Consider the following 18,825-nt stretch of genomic DNA (forward strand, 5'->3'; position numbering starts at 1 on the left):
CAAAATCAAATTAAATAAATATTAATCTGTTTTTCTTTAAGTAAATAATATATGAACGAAATATATCGTAATCGTTTCACGAGAAGAGCAAGAACAAAATAGAATGACGATACGTGGTGTTGAAGTTCCTTAAAATATCAATTGTATAATTTATTCAACGAATCAACTTTTTGAATAATTATTTTTCTGTTTCATTTTTTATTTTTTAATCAAGTTTATATATACTTGCTTTATATATACAATTATGCATAAAAATGTATGCGTATGTATATAATACTTTCGCGAATTTGAAAGAAAAACACAGTAAATTCTTATGAAATAGGCAAATTTAGGAGAAACAAAGTAAATTTTTTTATCTTTACATTTGAATTATTATATTATTAATCTATAGTTTCATTTTTAATATGAAAATTTCATATTTTTTTCTTTTATGATTATCAAGTACGAAGTATAGTTTTATTTCCTTTTTTCACAATTTCTAATCAATTAAAGATTTTTATTGATTATAATTTCTGAATCATTAACTTTTAAAATTGGTTTAATTAGTTATAAATATGTATTTTTGTCAGTCATTTTTAAAAATTGAAATGCAAAAGAATTACTTAATAAAAGTAGAAGAAAAATTTAATCTAAAATATAAAATAAAAATATATTTGATAAAAAATTAAAGTAAACATTTTTAAATTTTTGTGAATCTCTATATATGATATAGAAAAAGTGAACATAATAAAAATAATATAGTGTTAATGAATTATAATGAATTAAGATACTTAAATATTGGTGAAAAAAATATAAAAGTGGAATATAAAATGTATTTGTAAAAAGCAAATATAAAAAAAGGTTGTAAGAGAAATGAAAACAGAGAAAGGAAATGAGAAAGAAAAGAGAAGTGAAAGAGGACAAGAGGGAAAGCGAAGAAGAAAGAGGGTGTAGAGAGTTTGCGCGATGTTCGACCCGAATCTCTCATCGGACGTTAAGCCAGCCAGCTAGCCAGCCAACCAGCCAACCAACCAACCAGCCAGCCAGCTATCCATCCATCTATCCAGTCAACTAGACAGGCAGCAAACCAGTTAGCCTTTCATCCAGTCTGCGATTCGAATTTTTCAATCAACTATTAATGGAATTTTAGTATCTTATAACTGGTATAGTAGTGATTCAATTTATTTTTTTCGTTTACTATTCTTCATTTTTTCATTTTCTTGAAAACTTGTTCTTGCTGTTTCTATGTCTATTTCTATTCTTTTTTTATTAGTTTTGCTATTTTTATATTCTAATAATTTTTGTTCTTTATTATTTTCTTTTTTTGCTATATTCTTATTTTAATTGCACTTTTTTATTCTTTTATTATTCTTTTATTTCTCAATACACTAATTTTAAATACACATTTATTGATAAATATACATTTATTTGATTTCATTTCTTTTTGAAGCTTCTTTTATTCTCTCTCTCTCTCTCTCTCTCTCTCTCTATATATATATATATATATATATATATATATATATATATTTAATAGAGAATAATTTATAGAAAAATTATATGTATATATGTATAACTATATAATATAACAATAATTGATCAAGTTAAATTCAATACGTATTAATAAAGACAAAGAAACAGCAAAAACACAGAGGAAAAATGCGAAAGGATATAATTTCTAATTAAAGAATAAGTAAAATATTAAGATAAAAAAGAAAAGTTTGTTAATAATTTTTCAATAATGCAGTGCCCTGGTATCCATTATCTACTAAAAACCTTGTCTGCGCTCGCGCAGTATTTAGCGCGTATTCAGTTTATCAATGCAACTATGTGAATAAAAAAAAATTAAAAAATTATTAATTTTGTACAAGATATCTTTGACTTTTTGGTTAATTAACCTATTTTGATATAATTGATAAATTTATGGAATTTACATTGAATTGAAATCTGCGGATAGCGTTTTTTAACTATAGAAAAAGAAATGTGGTATATTTATACGAATTTATATATGTTAATCGTATATCACAAATTTCGTTATATTTTTACAATATAATTTATGAACTAATAGCGATTAATTTATGAATATATTTTAAATCTTTAATTATGATTTATATTATTCTAAATATACATCATTTTCTCGCGTTCTACAGGTAGTAAAAGTGCCTCATTATCATGACAATATAATGTCGACCTCATTTTGAAGATACTTCAACTAATTATAAGTAAGTAATTTTTTGCTCATTCATCTAAGGAAAAATATAATATGACTTGATAAAACATATGTTCATGTTAAGTTATAAACGTGATTAAAGAAGAATAAAAATGAAATACAAAAATATATACAATGAATGATATAATGATATAATGATTATAATAATTATTTTTATTGCTGTTTTGTATTTACACGCGAGCAAATTCATTTTATTTTGTATAATTTATGCATTAAATTTATATCCTATTTCCAAATATCATTCTGTATCACTTTATATTTTTTGAAAAATAATTTCTTTTCTATTTATCGATATAGGTGTTTTGTTATCTTGGAAAATTTTTGAAATCTATTTATGTACGAGTTTAAAGAAAAGAAAAAAAGAACAAAAAAAAGAAAAATAAGAGGAATTCGAGAGGAAATGAAACTGAAAGAGTGAAAGTTATGTAGCCGCGCATATAGAAAAGGGGGAGTCGAAGAATATATGTATATAATTTGCTCGGTCCTGAACTGTCAACAAGAGGAGAGTTAACACGGATTGAATCAATTATCATCAGCCCCGTTTTGGAGTGAACGAGCAAATGACGGAATGAGCAATTTCCGGGCTTGGTTAATCCATATAACGAGTAAATGAATTTTTGTTATAAATTGTCTTTGATTATAGTCTGCGAATTATGTTTGTAATATAAAACTGAAGATGAAGAAAAAATGGTATCAAGTAAGAATCCATTTCGCATTTTTCCTAATGTATTTTTATTTTTGTAAATAAATTCCATTCTGTTCCATTCAGATCAAAATTTGATTATGTATATATCATTGTATCTTATAAGATATCGTATATATATTTATATTTAAATATTTGGATTTGTAGGTATTGGATTATAAAAAAAAACAAGCAATGGTAGAAAAAAAAAATCAGAAATTAGATTGACAATATAAGAGGATCATATAACGGTGTACATATTTTGGAATGCTTATACCGGTGGTATCGGGTATCTGGGGCTGGGGATTCTTCGCTTTTTTCTTATTCTTTACCACCCCCAGTCCTGCTGCTATCCGCAGAGGTAATGTTCTTTTCTCATATTTTTTCATTCATGATAAATATTGATCAATTGTTTTTAATTCAATTACAATTTTTTCTTTTTCATGTATTTTATTATTAATTTAAATAATAAGAAAAATGAAAATAATATATAACTATTTTTTCCTGTTTTTTTTTTGATTTTTCTTTTCCTTATTTCCTATCTTATTTTCCTTTTCTTTCCTTTTTCTTTCGGATGTCTCAGCGGATCGAGATCATTGTAACAAGACAGTAGATTTATATGAAGATGTATCGAGTCCGGCTGTAACTTCAACAAATTGGGGGAAACCATTATCTTGTTGGTATCGTTTTCGATCATTTCGTGGAACTCCTCGAGATTGGATTCTGCGAGTTCGTTTCAAGAAATTTAAAGTTGGCGTATTGGAAAATGCTACTACTTGTTCCGGAGGTTATTTACAGGTATGCATATATTCCTAATTTTTTTCGACTATTCATTTATATTAGAAAGTTTAAAAATGAAAAAAAAAAACATATAATTATACCATCCACAGATCGTAGATGGAAATACAAAAACAGAGGTGAGCAATCGAAAAGATCCAGGTGTTTATTGTGGTGAGTCCGAGCAACCACAAACATTTATTTCTGAAACAAGTTTTGTTCGTGTGATATTTCACGCGGATAATTTTACGGATCAAACATACTTCAGTTTTGATTCTCGTGCAGAACAACAATTCGAAGTATATTTAAGATATGGTCAACATCCGGAACTCTATCCAAATCGAAGGGGTGAAATTGTGCCTGGCAGTTATTGCGAACGAGTTTTCAAAGATTGTAGATTACAAACATGTTATGTACAAAGTCCGGCTTATCCAGGCATTTATCCGCGAGCGTTACATTGCAAATATCATCTCAATACACGTTTGCCTTTTATAAAATTGTACATTGAAAATGAAGAATTTAATATTGATGGACAAAGATGTGAAAACATAATGACTTGTCCTATGAGACCGATAAGCTCTGGCTCAGAGCACTGTCCATATGATTACATACGCGTTTACGATGGGAAAGATGAAACCAGTCCGACTATTGGTACCTTCTGTGGTATGGGGAAATTTCCTTATAGTATAATCGGTACTAGTGAAGATCTTTACGTAGAGTTTGTTTCGTCACCAGCAGGACCTCTTTTAAATACCGGTTTTCATTTTAACGTTGGTAATTGGCCAGGCCATGTAGAAACTGCTGGTGTTCGAAATGGTAGTTGTGATTGGCTATTAAACAGTGAATCTTTACATAGTGGTAATGAAGGAATATTTCTCTCGGTGGCACATTGGTATCCACCGTATACTAGTTGTACCTATCTTCTGAAAGGTCGACCCGGCGAAATTGCAAGACTTTATTTTCCTAGTTTTCGAGTTAATCGCATCGAATCACCTATTCAACCATATGACGGTGATTGCGGTGAAAGTTTAACTCTTTATGATGCCGACTGGCCAGATGATGCTAAAATTATAAAGACTTTTTGCGATACATTTAGTAAACCAATGGAAAAACATGATTTCGTATCCAGCTCAAATGCTTTATTTGTCAAATTTGAAAGCAAAACGGGAAGTTATTCTGGTAGTTCCTTATATTATTGGGCACATTATGATTTTTTTAATGCAACAAGATTCGGTACACCTGTACCTGGAACCGAATGCGACGAAACATTTACTTCCTGGAAAGAACGTTCTGGTAAACTTCGATCACCGCTTAATACTCTCGTTTATAAACGTCCAGGTGATCCACCAGCTGATCTTTCATGCACTTATAGTTTTATCACAGACAAACGATTATATGCAAGGGTGATTCTTATTGTAGAATCAGTCAATTTTAAAGAACATCCGTACGCACAATGTGGTAATTGTTGGGATAGTCGAGTTGATCGATTAATTATTCGAGAACCATCTATTATTGATATTACTGAGCAATATTCACAACACCAATATCAGCAACAACATCAACGTCAACAACAAAATAATAATATTGGTAGAAGTCATTGCATTTGTCGATCAACAATAGTTGATAAATTAATTAATAATGGACCGAATAGTGAAAGACAACCGGTACTTCGCGTAGTTTCAAGAGGAGAAAGACTTGAATTAAAACTTCTGGTGGATGGTGCACATGCTGCAGCGAGCTATTTTAAACAATCTTTACCATTATTCGAAGCAAAGTATGAATTTGCTCACAGTCCATTATGTGGACCAGCAATTCTATCAGCTACAACCGATGGTGAATTTGAATTTCCTCACTATGAAGCGCTCGGATATGTTGCACCACCTCGATCAATTAAATGTATCTGGGAATTACGTGTTAATCGAGATAGAGATATTTGGTTGCATTTCGACAAGATTAAGTTTGCTTCGAGATCCTGTGAAGATGGAAAATTAGAAATTTTTTTACCTGGAACTGTTGAACCATTTCTTAGTATATGCGGTGAAAATGTTAGTTATGTTAGAGAAATGCCGATTATATCGGCAGCACAAATCATTCCAAATATTCGTATATCTGGAGATCATGATTCTGGACGCTTTAATATGAATTCTATTCAAACTCAAACTCATCTTCAATTGCCATCACAATCATCACTGCCACCGGATTATCAGCAAGAAGAATTTGAATGGCCAACCGTAATTGTTCAATTTACTGGTTCTATGGCACCAGCAAGAGCCGCATTTAAAATTGCTTGGACAGAATTGTATCATTTACCACGTGATTCTTCAGGTGCTCTAAATACACAGAAACTTGAAGAATTTTGTGGATTTCAATGTCCGGGCGATTCTGGTTGTATTCCTGCGAGACTTGTTTGCAATGGTATTGTTAATTGTCCTGTATTAGAGCCTCGATCAATATTCAAAAATGTACATAACAATACCGATTCGTTGACAACAGTTGAAGAACCGAATGATGAATCCATTGAAACTTGTGGAGCTAATGTTGTTAGTGAGCATGGCATTATTTCTGGATCTGGAAATGGTGTCGGAGGTTTGGCTAGCGTTGTTGGTTCTGCCGGATGGGCGGGAGCTGGTTTAGGTGCAGCTCTTGCTATTCTTCTCGGTTTTCTTTGTTTAATTACTGTTTGTAAACTTTGTAGGCAACGAACTACTTCTAGAGATATTCATGTATCATATTGACAGAGGTACGAATATAAACATAAATACAATTACAAATGCAAACGTAAAAAAAAATACGATTACACATATGCAATCATTGACAATTTTTCCTGTTCTTATTTTTGTTTTTTATGATTTATATAAATTAATTCTTAATACTTCATGTATAATATTATATTATTTATGAACTCGAGCTCAGTGCAAATCTAAAAAAAAATTTTATCATTTTATTTGTTTAATTGATGCTAGTAATAATATCAATAAGGAACAAAAAATAATGACAAATTAGGTGAATGACTGATAAAATATTTTAGGTAAATAAAATAATTCAATATTTTAGGTATACATTCATCTATATATTCTATCTACATAATGCGTTAATATATGTTCATGCAGAGAAAGAGAAAGAAAGAGAGAGAGAGAGAGAGAGAGAGAGAGAGAGAGAGAGAGAGAGAGAGAGAGAGAATGTAGTATAAATACGAGAAATTAAGAAATATATAAACAATATATGTATTGTTATATATATAATATATATATTGTTTTATATATATATTAAAAAATATCTTTTTCCCATAATATATACGTAAATAGAGATTTGATAAGATAACATTTTCAGATATTTAATTTGTATGTATTTAATTTATGTTTGCACAATATATTTACGTTATATATACTGATAAGAGTGCCTGCGGATGTTTATATGTATACATTATACATTCGTAATGATACGTACGCGTGTTATTTCTCGAGGATATACCGAATAAAATTGTATATATCAAGAAATAGAAAGTGTTTAGTATAAAAGTGCATCTCGAGCAAATAATCTTTAAACCAAACATTGATAAAATTGTTATTATATAATTTCATGATAAATTACATTTTTTTTGTATATAAATCAAATTCTCTAATTAAATTATATTTAATATCATAATAATTTAGAATTTTATAAAAACATTGATATAAAATTTACTAAAGCTTCACTATCAGGTGTGAAGTAAAGTGTTATAACAAAAAAGTGCGTGCGTGCACGTTTACACGTGTTTACATACATATATATTATCAATCATTAGAAATGATGTTATGATCATCGTAAATACTTACATATAAAAAGACAAATTGGAAATGATATATTAAATTTATCGAAATCTATTTGTCTTTTCAGTTCGATCAAGTTGACTACGCTATTGAATTATCATTAATTAATTTTTTAGATTTTTGTAAATATGATCAATATTGTCAACTTGATGAAGAATTCTTGAGACAATCGAAATTTACTACTTTTTTATACTTTTCTTTTATTATTAATCTACTATTTTTTTTGTTAATTTTGAATTAAATTCATCAATATCTAGATTTTTTTTCATATTATTCTTTTTATGATATTTATAATAATATCATAAATATCATTAATATTTTTATAATATTTATAATTTAAAGCAACATGGCTCATATTAGTTTCAATATTGATATATTTATATATATGTATGTACTATATGCATTATATTATTTATTGATTTATTATATTTATTACTATATTTATAATAAATTATTTTTATATTTATATAAATTATATTTATTATTATATTTATAATAAATATAATAATAAGTATTGTGATTATACGAAACATGATTATATTATCATTATTATATCGTTTCTCGTCATTATCGGCATTACTTCCATCGTTGAAAATATCGCTATTGTCAGCAATGTCAGCATTATAATATTATTATATTTTTTACAAATAAAAAATATCCTCTGTGAGATGGGATAAGAAAAAAAAATTTAATCTTATTAGATAAATTCACTACAATTTTTTGTGATTGAATTGTCAGATTTCTTTTTTAATTCAAATAAATACATAAATTGTATAAATTTCATAACTTACATAACATATTTTTTTTTCTTTGTAGTATAATATGATTATTTTTTAAATATGTCTGTAATATTTATTTTATTATTAAGTAATAGATTCTAATTTTAGCAAAAAATTATTGTAGTTAATGAATATCCAATGAAAATTGTTACATGAATAAGAGAATCTCGATAAAATGTATATGACTGGAATCTTTTTTTTTCTTTCTTTTTCTCTCTTTTTCTTTTTTTTTATATAGCTAACTGATTTTTTTTCTTTCTTGAAGTTGTTTAACCTTTGTTTCCATTTACTTTTTCTTCATTTCATTTACTTTCGAAATGTAACAAATTTAAAAGTAAACATCATAAATTAAAAAGAACCACAGAAATAACATTTAGTAGCTTATATTCGATTAAGAAACATAATGGAGGTTAAAACTGTCACAAAAAATAGTCATATGTCAAAAATTAAAAATGTCTTAAATTCAAAAGCATCATTTGTGCCGAATATCGAAGTAATCACGAAGAATGTTTTTGTACCTGTAACGAAAACCATATTTACCAAGAAACGTAATGATGCAATACAGAGCAATATTCCCAAGCGCAAGACAGAGTTTTATAAATTATGTCAATCTAACAACGGCATAACAGTATCATTGTTGAAAAAACCATGTTGTCTTCCGGTAAAAACATATATACAAATCTAGTAGTATATTTAAAACATGTTTTTCGAAAATGAATTTTTCTTTTCACCTATTTAGTTTTCTGTTTTTCTAAGTTTTCTTTATCTGTTTTTTTCTTTCTTTTTTACTTTCTTCTTTAATTTTTATACACGCGTACAAGATTTTTTTAGAAAAAAAAAAAAAACAAAAAATAAAATAATTAATATGCAACGTTAATGATTTCAGACTAATATAAGCAAACATGAAGTAAAAATGTCAAAAAAACGATCGCATTTAATTGACAAAAGTTATAGTTTTATAAATGATCAATCTAAAGAATTCTCTGTACGATCGCAAAATAAAAAACAAATATTAGTATTTCCTTCGTCAATTTCTGATTTGCCTTTGACTTCATTTTCTAAATATCAATCTTTTTCCAATAAGAATATAGCTAAATCGAATAAATTGAAGAAAAATGATAAAACTAATGGAAAATTATCAATTGATGGCATTAATAATATTTTGTCAAACTTTTCAAAGACAAATAATAATAAAAAATTAAAATTACATAAACCGAAGAATGTTATTTATACATCACAATATGATTCTAATCGGACTAAATGTTTTTCCCCAAGTTCTAGCGAGAAGATATCTGAAAACAATATCTTAAATAATTCAATTATATCTAACGATATTTCAAATATTTCATTAAGTACTACAGCTATAACAACAACAATGAAGAATGACAGAACTGAAAAACAATGTTTCTTTGATCCTTATTGTGATTCTGTTTTAAGAAATGTCGGTGTAACCATAAGAGATACAATTTCTAATACTATTATTAATCAAAGAGAAGAATCACAATATCCAATGAAATGCATTGAATCGAATGCCTTTAAAGAAATTCGGTGTTCAATGTTTCATCCTCCAACATCAGACAATTTTTCAGAAACAAATGAGACAGATATAATAGAAAATATGCATAAAAAAATTTTATCTACGCGTAATTTTGAAAATAATTCTCGGGAAAATATTGATTATTCAATTCTATCATTTCTTACAAAAAATCGATCTCGACTTCAAAATGATACAGATTTGCACAAAAATGATCATCATTCTTGTAAAATAAAATATTCATGGCAGGTGATTGGTACAGGTTCACAAACGTCACAAACACTTTTGGACAGTTTAGTTAAAGAAAATACTCTTGTCGATGATGAACCAATTTGTAATTGCAGTATTAAATATTCTTGGCAAATCATTGGAATTGCTACACAAACTGCTCCAAGTGATTTCACTACGTCAGAATGTCGTTCCGCTATTTCACTTTTATCTGCGAAAACGAATACAATTCATCATACTAACAAAGAAACTTATACATTACCAACTGCTACAGTTTGGCGAAAAGGTAAAAGATATATTATTTTAAACAATCAATGTTTGCAAACATCTGCTCATAAAGAAAGTCAAACAATTTTTACAGAACTGTATGAAAAATATCACGATTAAAAAACTTCGCGTTTATATCAAAAATATAAATAAAAATGAATATATGAAAAACATAAACAATATTATGTTTAATATTGTAAATCTTATTCAATTTTTATTACATCATTTTTAAAATTGAACAAAAGATTATTCATTTCATTTTAATTTCTATACGTACAGTAAGTATTTCATATTAAAAAAGTGATATATTTTTTTGTTCGAGATTAAGAATTTTGTATTCATCTGTATACTTCAATTAGTTGTAGTGTATAATAATTCAAATACGAAAAACCTGCAATTATATAAAGATAGCAATATAGTTCTAAAATTTATACGAATACTTAGAATTATATGATAAAAACGATAATAAAGATATACATATGTTTCTAATTTTCATATTAATACTTTCATAGATCATTAATATTATGCAAGAAAGTGTTTAATAACATACAATGTCAATTGACAAAAATGTAAATACGCATCTTATTTTATTTATTATTGCCAAATGTTATCCAGAACATCCTCTACATCCACAATGAATACATTCCACTATTCTGCCTTCTTCAAGTTTGCCTTTAGGTACTCGACAAATACAATTTGTGCCAAAATTAGTGTCTCTGGTTTGTATACAACGTAAACAACATAAGTTTTCATATCCCACCTTTTTCCACTTAGCTATCAAATTCTTATCTGCTATATTTTCATTCAGGCAATAATCATATAATTCTGAAAAAAATAATGATGAATGAATGAAATAAATTAAATAAAAATAAATTGAAATAAATTAAAAAATAATCTATATATTTTTTACTGACCACGACTTATAGCTTTCCGTCTATAATACAAATCATATATATATCGTGATTTTTGATGATGTATTTTAAATATAGGCCATAAAGATTCTTGTTTGCGTTTGCCTTCATGAGGTTCTGTTTCAGCTGAAATCCAAATATAAAACAATTCAAATTAAAAAATTGTATAAGATAAAAATATTTCATTTCTAACCTAATCTTCTAACCATAACCTTTACTTCTTTTTTATCATTATCATTACCTTCTCGCATTTTCTGTTCTAATTCTTCTAATGTTGGTTCAATTAATTCCCAACCATCCGGCGGAGGTTTTTTACTTCTACGTACTTTTGGCATTTTTAATTTACAAGAAAATAATAAATAACTTTTCAAGAAAATACAGCGTCAGCAATGTTATGCATGGACACAATAAAATTGAAAATGTAAACACTAGTGTCACTGCATGTGCAAAAATCAAAATTAAATATATATATGTATATATATATATATAATACATACCTTAATAATCTATAATCAAATTATTAAATCAAAAATATAAATAATAAATATATTATCTGTATATTTATCAATATACAAATCAGAAATAGGATGAATAAAAGAAAAGGAAAAAAAAATAAAAGAATAAATTTAAAAAAAATATATTTAAAGGCAAATAATTTATTAATATGTTAGTTTGTCATTAAAAAAATATCATTTGATATAAAAAGATGCTTAAAAATATTCTTTTCTATAATTAATAAAATTTAATATTTTTAAAGAATATTGATTAAAATATATTATTTTTAATTCTAATAAAAAAAATATTGTGAATCAATGAATATTTTAATCTTCTGGTAGCCATATATCTGATGTACAATCACCTCCTGGATAACTAAAAAAAAATTATAATTATTATTTTGAAATTATATATATATAAAATAATTAAATAATTAAATAATATAATAAAATTCAAACCGCATTTCATGTGCAAGTAAAATGTCATCTTTTTCTATACCGAAATCTACCAAAAATTCGTCATCGAGTTTTAAACCTCCATTTTGAATATCAATGTCCAACTTGACCATGGTTGAACCATTTCTAATAAATAATAAATGTTATACATTAAAAATTATTTAACACATTAAAAATTATATGTTATACATTATACATTATACATTATATAGCAGAGATGAACAAAATTTTAACGGTTGAAGTTAAGAATAAAATTACTTTAATAATTTATTATTCAAAACATTGAATAAATGATGAGGTTATAAAGTAGATCAAATATAGTTATGAATAAATGTTATGCATTTTATAAATGTATTAAATAAAATTGTTATTTAAAGTAACTTTATTCGAAATTTTAATTATTTTTACTTATATATTACATTATATATATATATATATATATATTATATTATATTTATTATATATATATATTACATTATATATATATATATATATATTACATATATATATTACATATATATAAATTACAATTATTTATTTACATTATTGTTAGTTTATTTATTATTATGAATTATAAAATAATTATGAAATTATCGAAGTTGATAAGACTGATGGATAAGTGTAAATATATAAGAATAAAAGAATAAGTTATGAAAATATATGTATGTAAAAATTTTAAATGTAAATATTACAATTTTTTTTTTAATATTAGAAAATTTATTTAAAATTTTATTAAATTTTATTAAATTATTTTTATATAATATATAAATTAAATATAAAATAAGTATTTTTGAAATTGTAACATATCAAAAAAAAAGCGATTTCTGAAAAATATAGAATAAATTTTTTATTATGTGGCTCTTTTGAAAAATTAAATTTGAAAATTTATTGGATATGCATATATTTATTACTTTGTTCATATCACTATTTTTGTTAATTAATATCAAAATTATTAACTATACTTTTCATTATAGCTTGGTGTTATATTAATTGTTTAATATAATATAATTATCATTGTCTAACTAAAATATCATGAATTAAAAGATAATATTCAAGTACTTGAACAAATAAAAAATTTGAAAAAAGTATTATCAGTTCACTTCTATAATTTGTATTAAAATTTATAGGCAATATTTTTAATATTTATTTATTGTTAGTGTTTTATTTTTTTAAATTATATTTAATCTTTTTTTGCATTTTTTGTAAATATAGATAATGTAATCATGATTAAATAAATCGAGAAAATGAAATATGAGATTATCATACGTTCAACAAATTTTTAAATTTAATTTTTTTAAAAACAAAGTTATATATGAAAATTTTATTCTATATTTTCAATTTAATTTTATATCAAAAAATATCTTTTTTTCTATATATACGAGAACTCGAAAATACGAGAAAATATATTTTTGTTTTGAAAACATATATATTTTTCATTGTTTCTTTAAATCTTCTTATGTAATAATCTTCTATGAAAATTATTACATTATTTATATTTATATTTAGAATTATATTTGAGATCATTATTTTGTACATAAAAATATTATTTAAATTATGTCAATGATATAAAAATATAAAATATAAAGTATTTATCATATTTTAAAAATTATTACATTAATAATTTTTTTAACAATAATAATAATAATAATAATAATAATAATAATAATAACAGTAACTTATTTATATAATTAAATTAAAATATATTATTATAAAATAAAATATTATAAATAAAATATTTTTTTCCTGAAGTGATTAAATAATATGACAATATAACATTCTTTAATTTAAAATTCATTGTATAAATAAATTATTGTAATGAAAAAATTTTTTGTACACTTATAAAGCACAATAAGAACTTTATATTCTTATATTCTCTTTCATTTTATTTTTATATACAAATTAATAATCTTAATTTTATGAGTATGAATATATATAGAAAGTAGAGAAAAATAATAATTATTACTTATTAAAAAAAATTGAATAAACTATTAAATAAATAAATTATAAATAAAAATTAATTAATGTTTTAACTTATACTTGACATGTTCAGGATAAAATTGTTGATCCCATGGTTTAAAAATGGAAGTGGTCACGTATAAACGTGTTCCATCAAGACTTAATTGAAGCATTTGTGGAGATCCATAAAGACGTCGGCCTTTTATATAAGTTGGAGCCGGTTGTTCAGTAAGTTCGTTATCCTGAATTACACGAATTTTTGAATCATTTAAAATTGAGCCACCAAGAAAAATTTGACCAACTAATTTTGGTCTTTCCGTATCAGAAATATTATATTGTCTAACGTCACCATGAAGCCAATTTGATAAGTAGAGATATTTGTCATCAAGACTAATCAAAATATCCGTTATCATTCCTATATATGAAAACATATAATAAAAATAAATGATAAATAATTGTTTTAATAAAAATTGTTACATATGTTACAAATTGTTACATATATTGAAATGATATAATAATAAATAATAATAATAATGATAAATATGTAAATATATATCAATTTTAATAATAAATTCTATTCTATATATAATTCTATATATTATAATATTATTATAAATATTATAATATTATATAATATTGTTATAAAGTATTGTTTATTTGAATTGCATGTTATTTGTATAGATAGAAGTATACATGTACCTGGCATTTGTGGAGCAATCCATCCTTCTACTTGTTTATTAAGAATTTGAATCACCTTTTTTGCAGTCCATTCTCCATTTGATGTTTTATAAAATTTATATACATTTGAAGTAACCGCACATCCTACAAATCCTTCGCTAGATTTTGGATTATGAAGAAATCGTATTTCAAGTGGCGCAATTCCATCTTCACCCAAATTTAAAACTTGTTTCAATTTTCTTTCGTTCCATGAATAAAAATTTAAGCTTCTTCCATATATTGCTATAGAATATGGAAAAAAGAAAAACAAAATTATTAAATAAAAAATAAACAAATAAGGAAATAAGCAATGATTGATAAATATAGAAAATGATAATTAACTAGGATCGGCTATATCAGTTGTAGTATAGCCTTTTTTGAAAATTCTAGGTACGCCCCATTCAGATGCAACGAGTACGTCATGATACGGTTGATACCAAAAATCGTAACCGAATGCTGCTTTTTTCTCTCCTATGGTCCAGGTACCTTTTATTTCAAGTGTTTCTGCATTGATGCAAAGAAATTCACCTATAGCATCCCCATTTGGTTTACCCATTGCAGAAATCAAAATTTCACCAGTTGGCAAACAATGACTTGTATGCAAAGTTGATATCCCATATTGATTTATTTCTATCGAACTTAATACCTTATTAAAAAAACAGAAACAATTATTTTTATTTCTATTGAAATAAATTCTTTTACATGAAATATTGTATAAAATTTGAAATGATATTATAATGAAATATATATGCGAAAATATATATGCGAATAATCGAAAATTTTCGATTATTTATATAAAACCATAATAAAACATAATCCAACTTTTTTGATTGATGGAGTTCGTTCAGAACTTGTATCAATGAAGTAAACACGGTCGGACATTAGACATGGAAGTATCAGAGTATCTCGTTTTTGTTGTTTATTATGACAACTGCTACAAATATTCCAACCAGAATGATGTAATTCGTCACCAATGTGAGGCATTCGTAATTTATGAATAATCTATAAAACGTAAATATTTTTTGTGAACAAATTTTAATATATATGCAAATTTCTAATAGAAATTTCCATATAAATATTGTATAAATTATTGTGTTTTATATTATCTTTTAATATATGTGAAAAATAAAAATTTTATTCATATCTTATATTTATATTATATTATATTAAATATTATATTTTATTTATATATTATAATATATGGAAGTGAACATTTCTTACAAAATTTTAGTGAACTTATAAAAAATTTCCTTATTTGATGATTATTTAATTTCAATAAATTTAAAATGTTATATACATGTTGTTAAGAACAACATTTTGAACAAGTTTTTCTTATATTATACATATATTATATAATCAGTTAATTTTTTTAGTTTTTGAATTATATATAAAATATATAATAAGTTACATATATTAAGTTACATTAATAAGTTATATATATTAAGTTTTGTGCGATTTAAAATAATATTTCTTATAATTAATAATATAATATATTATTTAATATAATTCTTATATTAAATGTATTCGTTTTTACGCAATGTTAAAATTTTTTATCTACATCTATTAGTTTCGCATGTAGGTAATTTGTCATACACATATAATTTTGAATGTGAATATATACTTATGTATTTGAAATATAGTATAGATATATATGCCTATTTATAGGAATATATAATGCCTATTTTTATAAGAATATATGCCTATTGGAGTTCAACCATTAAATAAAAAAAATAAAATATACAGAAATATGACTATTATGAAACGATTATCTATATCTATACAATAATATGAAATATTGTTCAAAATGATAAGCTTTAGTTAAATAATTAAACTAATTAGGATTTATTTTTCTTTCAAAAAAATATTTTTATTTATTTATTATTATTAAATATGGTAATTATTTCATTATCCTATTCTTGATAAATTAATTCTCTTAAAACGACTAAGATTGTTAAAAAAATAAAAATAAATTTATTTTTGTTCCAAAGAAATGTCTTATTGCAAATGAAAAAAATTATTAAAATTTTTTAACAAGATAAAACTCTTAAAGTTTAACATTTTCATATCATTGAAATCGGCTTTTTTGACAAATTGTTCAAGATTTTGGCAATTTGTATTGTATACTTTATTTATAATTTTTTCTAAAAGATTTTTCTACACGAATTAATAATTTAGTATGTATATACTTTAATATATAAATATAAAATACATAAATACTATACAATAAATAAATATATAAATAGTACAAATTTGATGATTATCTGAACAATATAATTATATGATAAGATAAACAATATAATTATTTATTTAGATATAATACTCTCAATTAATATACGTGTGAATTATATATATTAGGACTATTAAGTAATCAATCTATATATAATCTTTGTAAGAGTAAATCTTTCTATAAGAGATTTTTCATCCTTCTAATTCTGTATTATACATATTATGTGATTCTTATAATGATTATATTCTATCATAGTATGATTTGTTCAGTTATTTTATTTTATATTTACAATATGTATTTCTTATATTATATATTTTTAACTATTGTTATCGAAATATAAACAAAGATTTAATATTTCATTATTTATATCAATTATTTTTTATTTTAATTCAGTTTTTAATGTTTTTATTAGATACTAACATTTTTCTCATTCTCTATTAGTATTTTCTTATACTACTGAAATAATGTAATATGCAGATATAAATAACTGAATATTCCAAGTATTCATATTTTGCACATATATAGTATATTAAAATATATTATATTAAAATATAATTAAATATATATATTAAATATATTCAATATATTTATATATATAATAAATATATATATAATATTATTATTTATATATTTATATATTTATTAATAAAATTTATCATACCTTACAATAATCTATGCTATTAGGATCTATATCAACTGTGCATAGAATATCAGATTTATTTTTATCTGTATGAATACACACTACATACATAAGTTTCTCACGTGGGCCTTCGAGCATTGCTGCTTTTGGCGATCTGTAACCAGGACCACTGCAACTCATAGTATCTAAAATATAATTGAATGTATATATGTATAAAAAAATGTGAAGTATTTGCGTTGCTATTTTAGTTATGTCATTATATGTTTTCATTATTAGATCACATTTCATATAGAGATTTTAAATTAAGATATAAATTTTAACAGAAAGTTAAATTTGTAAACAGATATATGATCTTTTCGCGTATGAGTTATATTTATCGCATAATATTATTTCATAATTATATTATTATATACTTTCTTATAATGGTAGCATTCTTATAATGGTCAATCGATGATGCTGTAAATTTTATGTTATTCAATAATTAACAGAATAAAAAAATATAAGATTAAAAATTAAACACTATTAGATGAATATAAGAGAAAAAATAAACACTAATTAGATGATGAACAAAAAAAGAAGGAATTAATAGATATCATAATGATAAATAAATAAATATTATTAATAATATTTTTCCATAATATAATAATAATATTATAAATAATTATTTTCAATTTTTATTGAAATAAAATCAATCTTGATGTATTAGAAATATATATTTTTAATACGTACTTACTACGTGTCACTGAATGTTGAAGTATTATCTGAGAATGTCTATCTTTGAATGTTATATAATGACAATGGAATTGGAGAAGGGAACTCTATGACACATTCCATATATAAATACATATACATGTTCTTACGTATAGATATACATATACATATATTTATTATATAATATTATTTTAATATTCTATTTATTATTATTAATGAGATTTGATATTTTATGAATGGAAAAATCACTTAACTTTAGTTTTCGAGATATTTGCAAAAAAAGATATTATTATTACATAGAATTTCTTTTATATATTTATATTTGCGATTGTGTATGCATAAGCATGTGATTGTCATTTATGATGATAATAACAAGCAAGTAAAATATAACGAATGAATTAATAAAAAATCTACTTATTCATGAAATTATG

The 18,825-nt window shown here is 23.9% G+C and overlaps 4 protein-coding genes across 11 annotated transcripts; 2 read left to right on the forward strand and 2 right to left on the reverse strand.

Moving 5' to 3' along the window:
- Positions 1-810: 810 nt before the first annotated feature.
- LOC122713655 lies at positions 811-6,590 on the forward strand. 4 transcript variants are annotated; one of them, XM_043934321.1, is made up of 6 exons: positions 811-1,142; positions 2,127-2,198; positions 2,504-2,903; positions 3,057-3,249; positions 3,472-3,686; positions 3,779-6,590. In XM_043934321.1, exons 4-6 carry the CDS (start codon positions 3,156-3,158, stop codon positions 6,398-6,400), a joined length of 2,931 nt encoding a protein of 976 aa, XP_043790256.1. In that variant the 5' UTR covers positions 811-1,142; positions 2,127-2,198; positions 2,504-2,903; positions 3,057-3,155; the 3' UTR covers positions 6,401-6,590. The 4 variants fall into 4 exon arrangements, with proteins under 4 accessions (XP_043790256.1, XP_043790258.1, XP_043790259.1 ...); XM_043934323.1 differs by having other exon boundaries at positions 2,504-2,811; XM_043934322.1 differs by lacking the exon at positions 811-1,142 and having other exon boundaries at positions 1,533-2,198.
- A 1,338-nt stretch (positions 6,591-7,928) lies between these two features.
- On the forward strand, positions 7,929-10,472 carry LOC122713659. Its single transcript, XM_043934328.1, has 2 exons — positions 7,929-8,914; positions 9,140-10,472. Exons 1-2 carry the CDS (start codon positions 8,657-8,659, stop codon positions 10,400-10,402), a joined length of 1,521 nt encoding a protein of 506 aa, XP_043790263.1. The 5' UTR covers positions 7,929-8,656; the 3' UTR covers positions 10,403-10,472.
- Positions 10,088-11,612, reverse strand: LOC122713658 (protein BUD31 homolog). 3 transcript variants are annotated; one of them, XR_006346519.1, is made up of 5 exons: positions 11,435-11,612; positions 11,197-11,319; positions 10,864-11,107; positions 10,560-10,673; positions 10,088-10,226 (listed from the first exon to the last, which is right to left on the reverse strand). XR_006346519.1 is itself a non-coding variant. In XM_043934327.1 (3 exons), the coding sequence occupies exons 1-3, from the start codon at positions 11,526-11,528 to the stop codon at positions 10,890-10,892; spliced, it is 435 nt and encodes a 144-aa protein (XP_043790262.1). In that variant the 5' UTR covers positions 11,529-11,609; the 3' UTR covers positions 10,683-10,889. The 3 variants fall into 3 exon arrangements, 1 of the variants encoding a protein (XP_043790262.1); XR_006346518.1 differs by having other exon boundaries at positions 10,833-11,107; positions 11,435-11,609; XM_043934327.1 differs by lacking the exons at positions 10,088-10,226; positions 10,560-10,673 and having other exon boundaries at positions 10,683-11,107; positions 11,435-11,609.
- A 284-nt stretch (positions 11,613-11,896) lies between these two features.
- Positions 11,897-18,459, reverse strand: LOC122713664 (methanethiol oxidase). 3 transcript variants are annotated; one of them, XM_043934336.1, is made up of 8 exons: positions 18,413-18,459; positions 17,705-17,868; positions 15,639-15,818; positions 15,159-15,462; positions 14,799-15,059; positions 14,181-14,514; positions 12,147-12,269; positions 11,897-12,063 (listed from the first exon to the last, which is right to left on the reverse strand). In XM_043934336.1, exons 2-8 carry the CDS (start codon positions 17,861-17,863, stop codon positions 12,015-12,017), a joined length of 1,410 nt encoding a protein of 469 aa, XP_043790271.1. In that variant the 5' UTR covers positions 17,864-17,868; positions 18,413-18,459; the 3' UTR covers positions 11,897-12,014. The 3 variants fall into 3 exon arrangements, with proteins under 3 accessions (XP_043790271.1, XP_043790270.1, XP_043790272.1); XM_043934335.1 differs by having other exon boundaries at positions 18,417-18,434; XM_043934337.1 differs by having other exon boundaries at positions 11,913-12,055; positions 18,417-18,434.
- Positions 18,460-18,825: the final 366 nt, after the last annotated feature.

Source organism: Apis laboriosa, unplaced genomic scaffold, assembly GCF_014066325.1.
Source record: "Apis laboriosa isolate Shangri-la unplaced genomic scaffold, ASM1406632v1 scaffold262_cov140, whole genome shotgun sequence".
In the NCBI taxonomy this organism is placed as follows: domain Eukaryota; kingdom Metazoa; phylum Arthropoda; class Insecta; order Hymenoptera; family Apidae; genus Apis; species Apis laboriosa.

Excerpts from the sequence above, each read along its gene's own strand:
- LOC122713664 (XM_043934336.1), bottom strand. The coding sequence starts at position 17,863 with ATGAGTTGCAGTGGTCCTGGTTACAGATCGCCAAAAGCAGCAATGCTC. Across the intron at positions 14,515-14,798 it reads GATTGCTCCACAAATGCCAG|GAATGATAACGGATATTTTG; the intron begins GTACATGTATAC and ends TTTCATATATAG. Across the intron at positions 12,270-14,180 it reads TTTTATCCTGAACATGTCAA|AAATGGTTCAACCATGGTCA; the intron begins GTATAAGTTAAA and ends ATTATTTATTAG.
- LOC122713659 (XM_043934328.1), top strand. The coding sequence starts at position 8,657 with ATGGAGGTTAAAACTGTCACAAAAAATAGTCATATGTCAAAAATTAAA. Across the intron at positions 8,915-9,139 it reads AAAAACCATGTTGTCTTCCG|ACTAATATAAGCAAACATGA; the intron begins GTAAAAACATAT and ends TAATGATTTCAG.
- LOC122713658 (XM_043934327.1), bottom strand. The coding sequence starts at position 11,528 with ATGCCAAAAGTACGTAGAAGTAAAAAACCTCCGCCGGATGGTTGGGAA. Across the intron at positions 11,320-11,434 it reads AGAACAGAAAATGCGAGAAG|CTGAAACAGAACCTCATGAA; the intron begins GTAATGATAATG and ends TTTGGATTTCAG. Across the intron at positions 11,108-11,196 it reads ACGGAAAGCTATAAGTCGTG|AATTATATGATTATTGCCTG; the intron begins GTCAGTAAAAAA and ends TATTTTTTTCAG.
- LOC122713655 (XM_043934321.1), top strand. The coding sequence starts at position 3,156 with ATGCTTATACCGGTGGTATCGGGTATCTGGGGCTGGGGATTCTTCGCT. Across the intron at positions 3,250-3,471 it reads TCCTGCTGCTATCCGCAGAG|CGGATCGAGATCATTGTAAC; the intron begins GTAATGTTCTTT and ends CGGATGTCTCAG. Across the intron at positions 3,687-3,778 it reads GTTCCGGAGGTTATTTACAG|ATCGTAGATGGAAATACAAA; the intron begins GTATGCATATAT and ends TACCATCCACAG.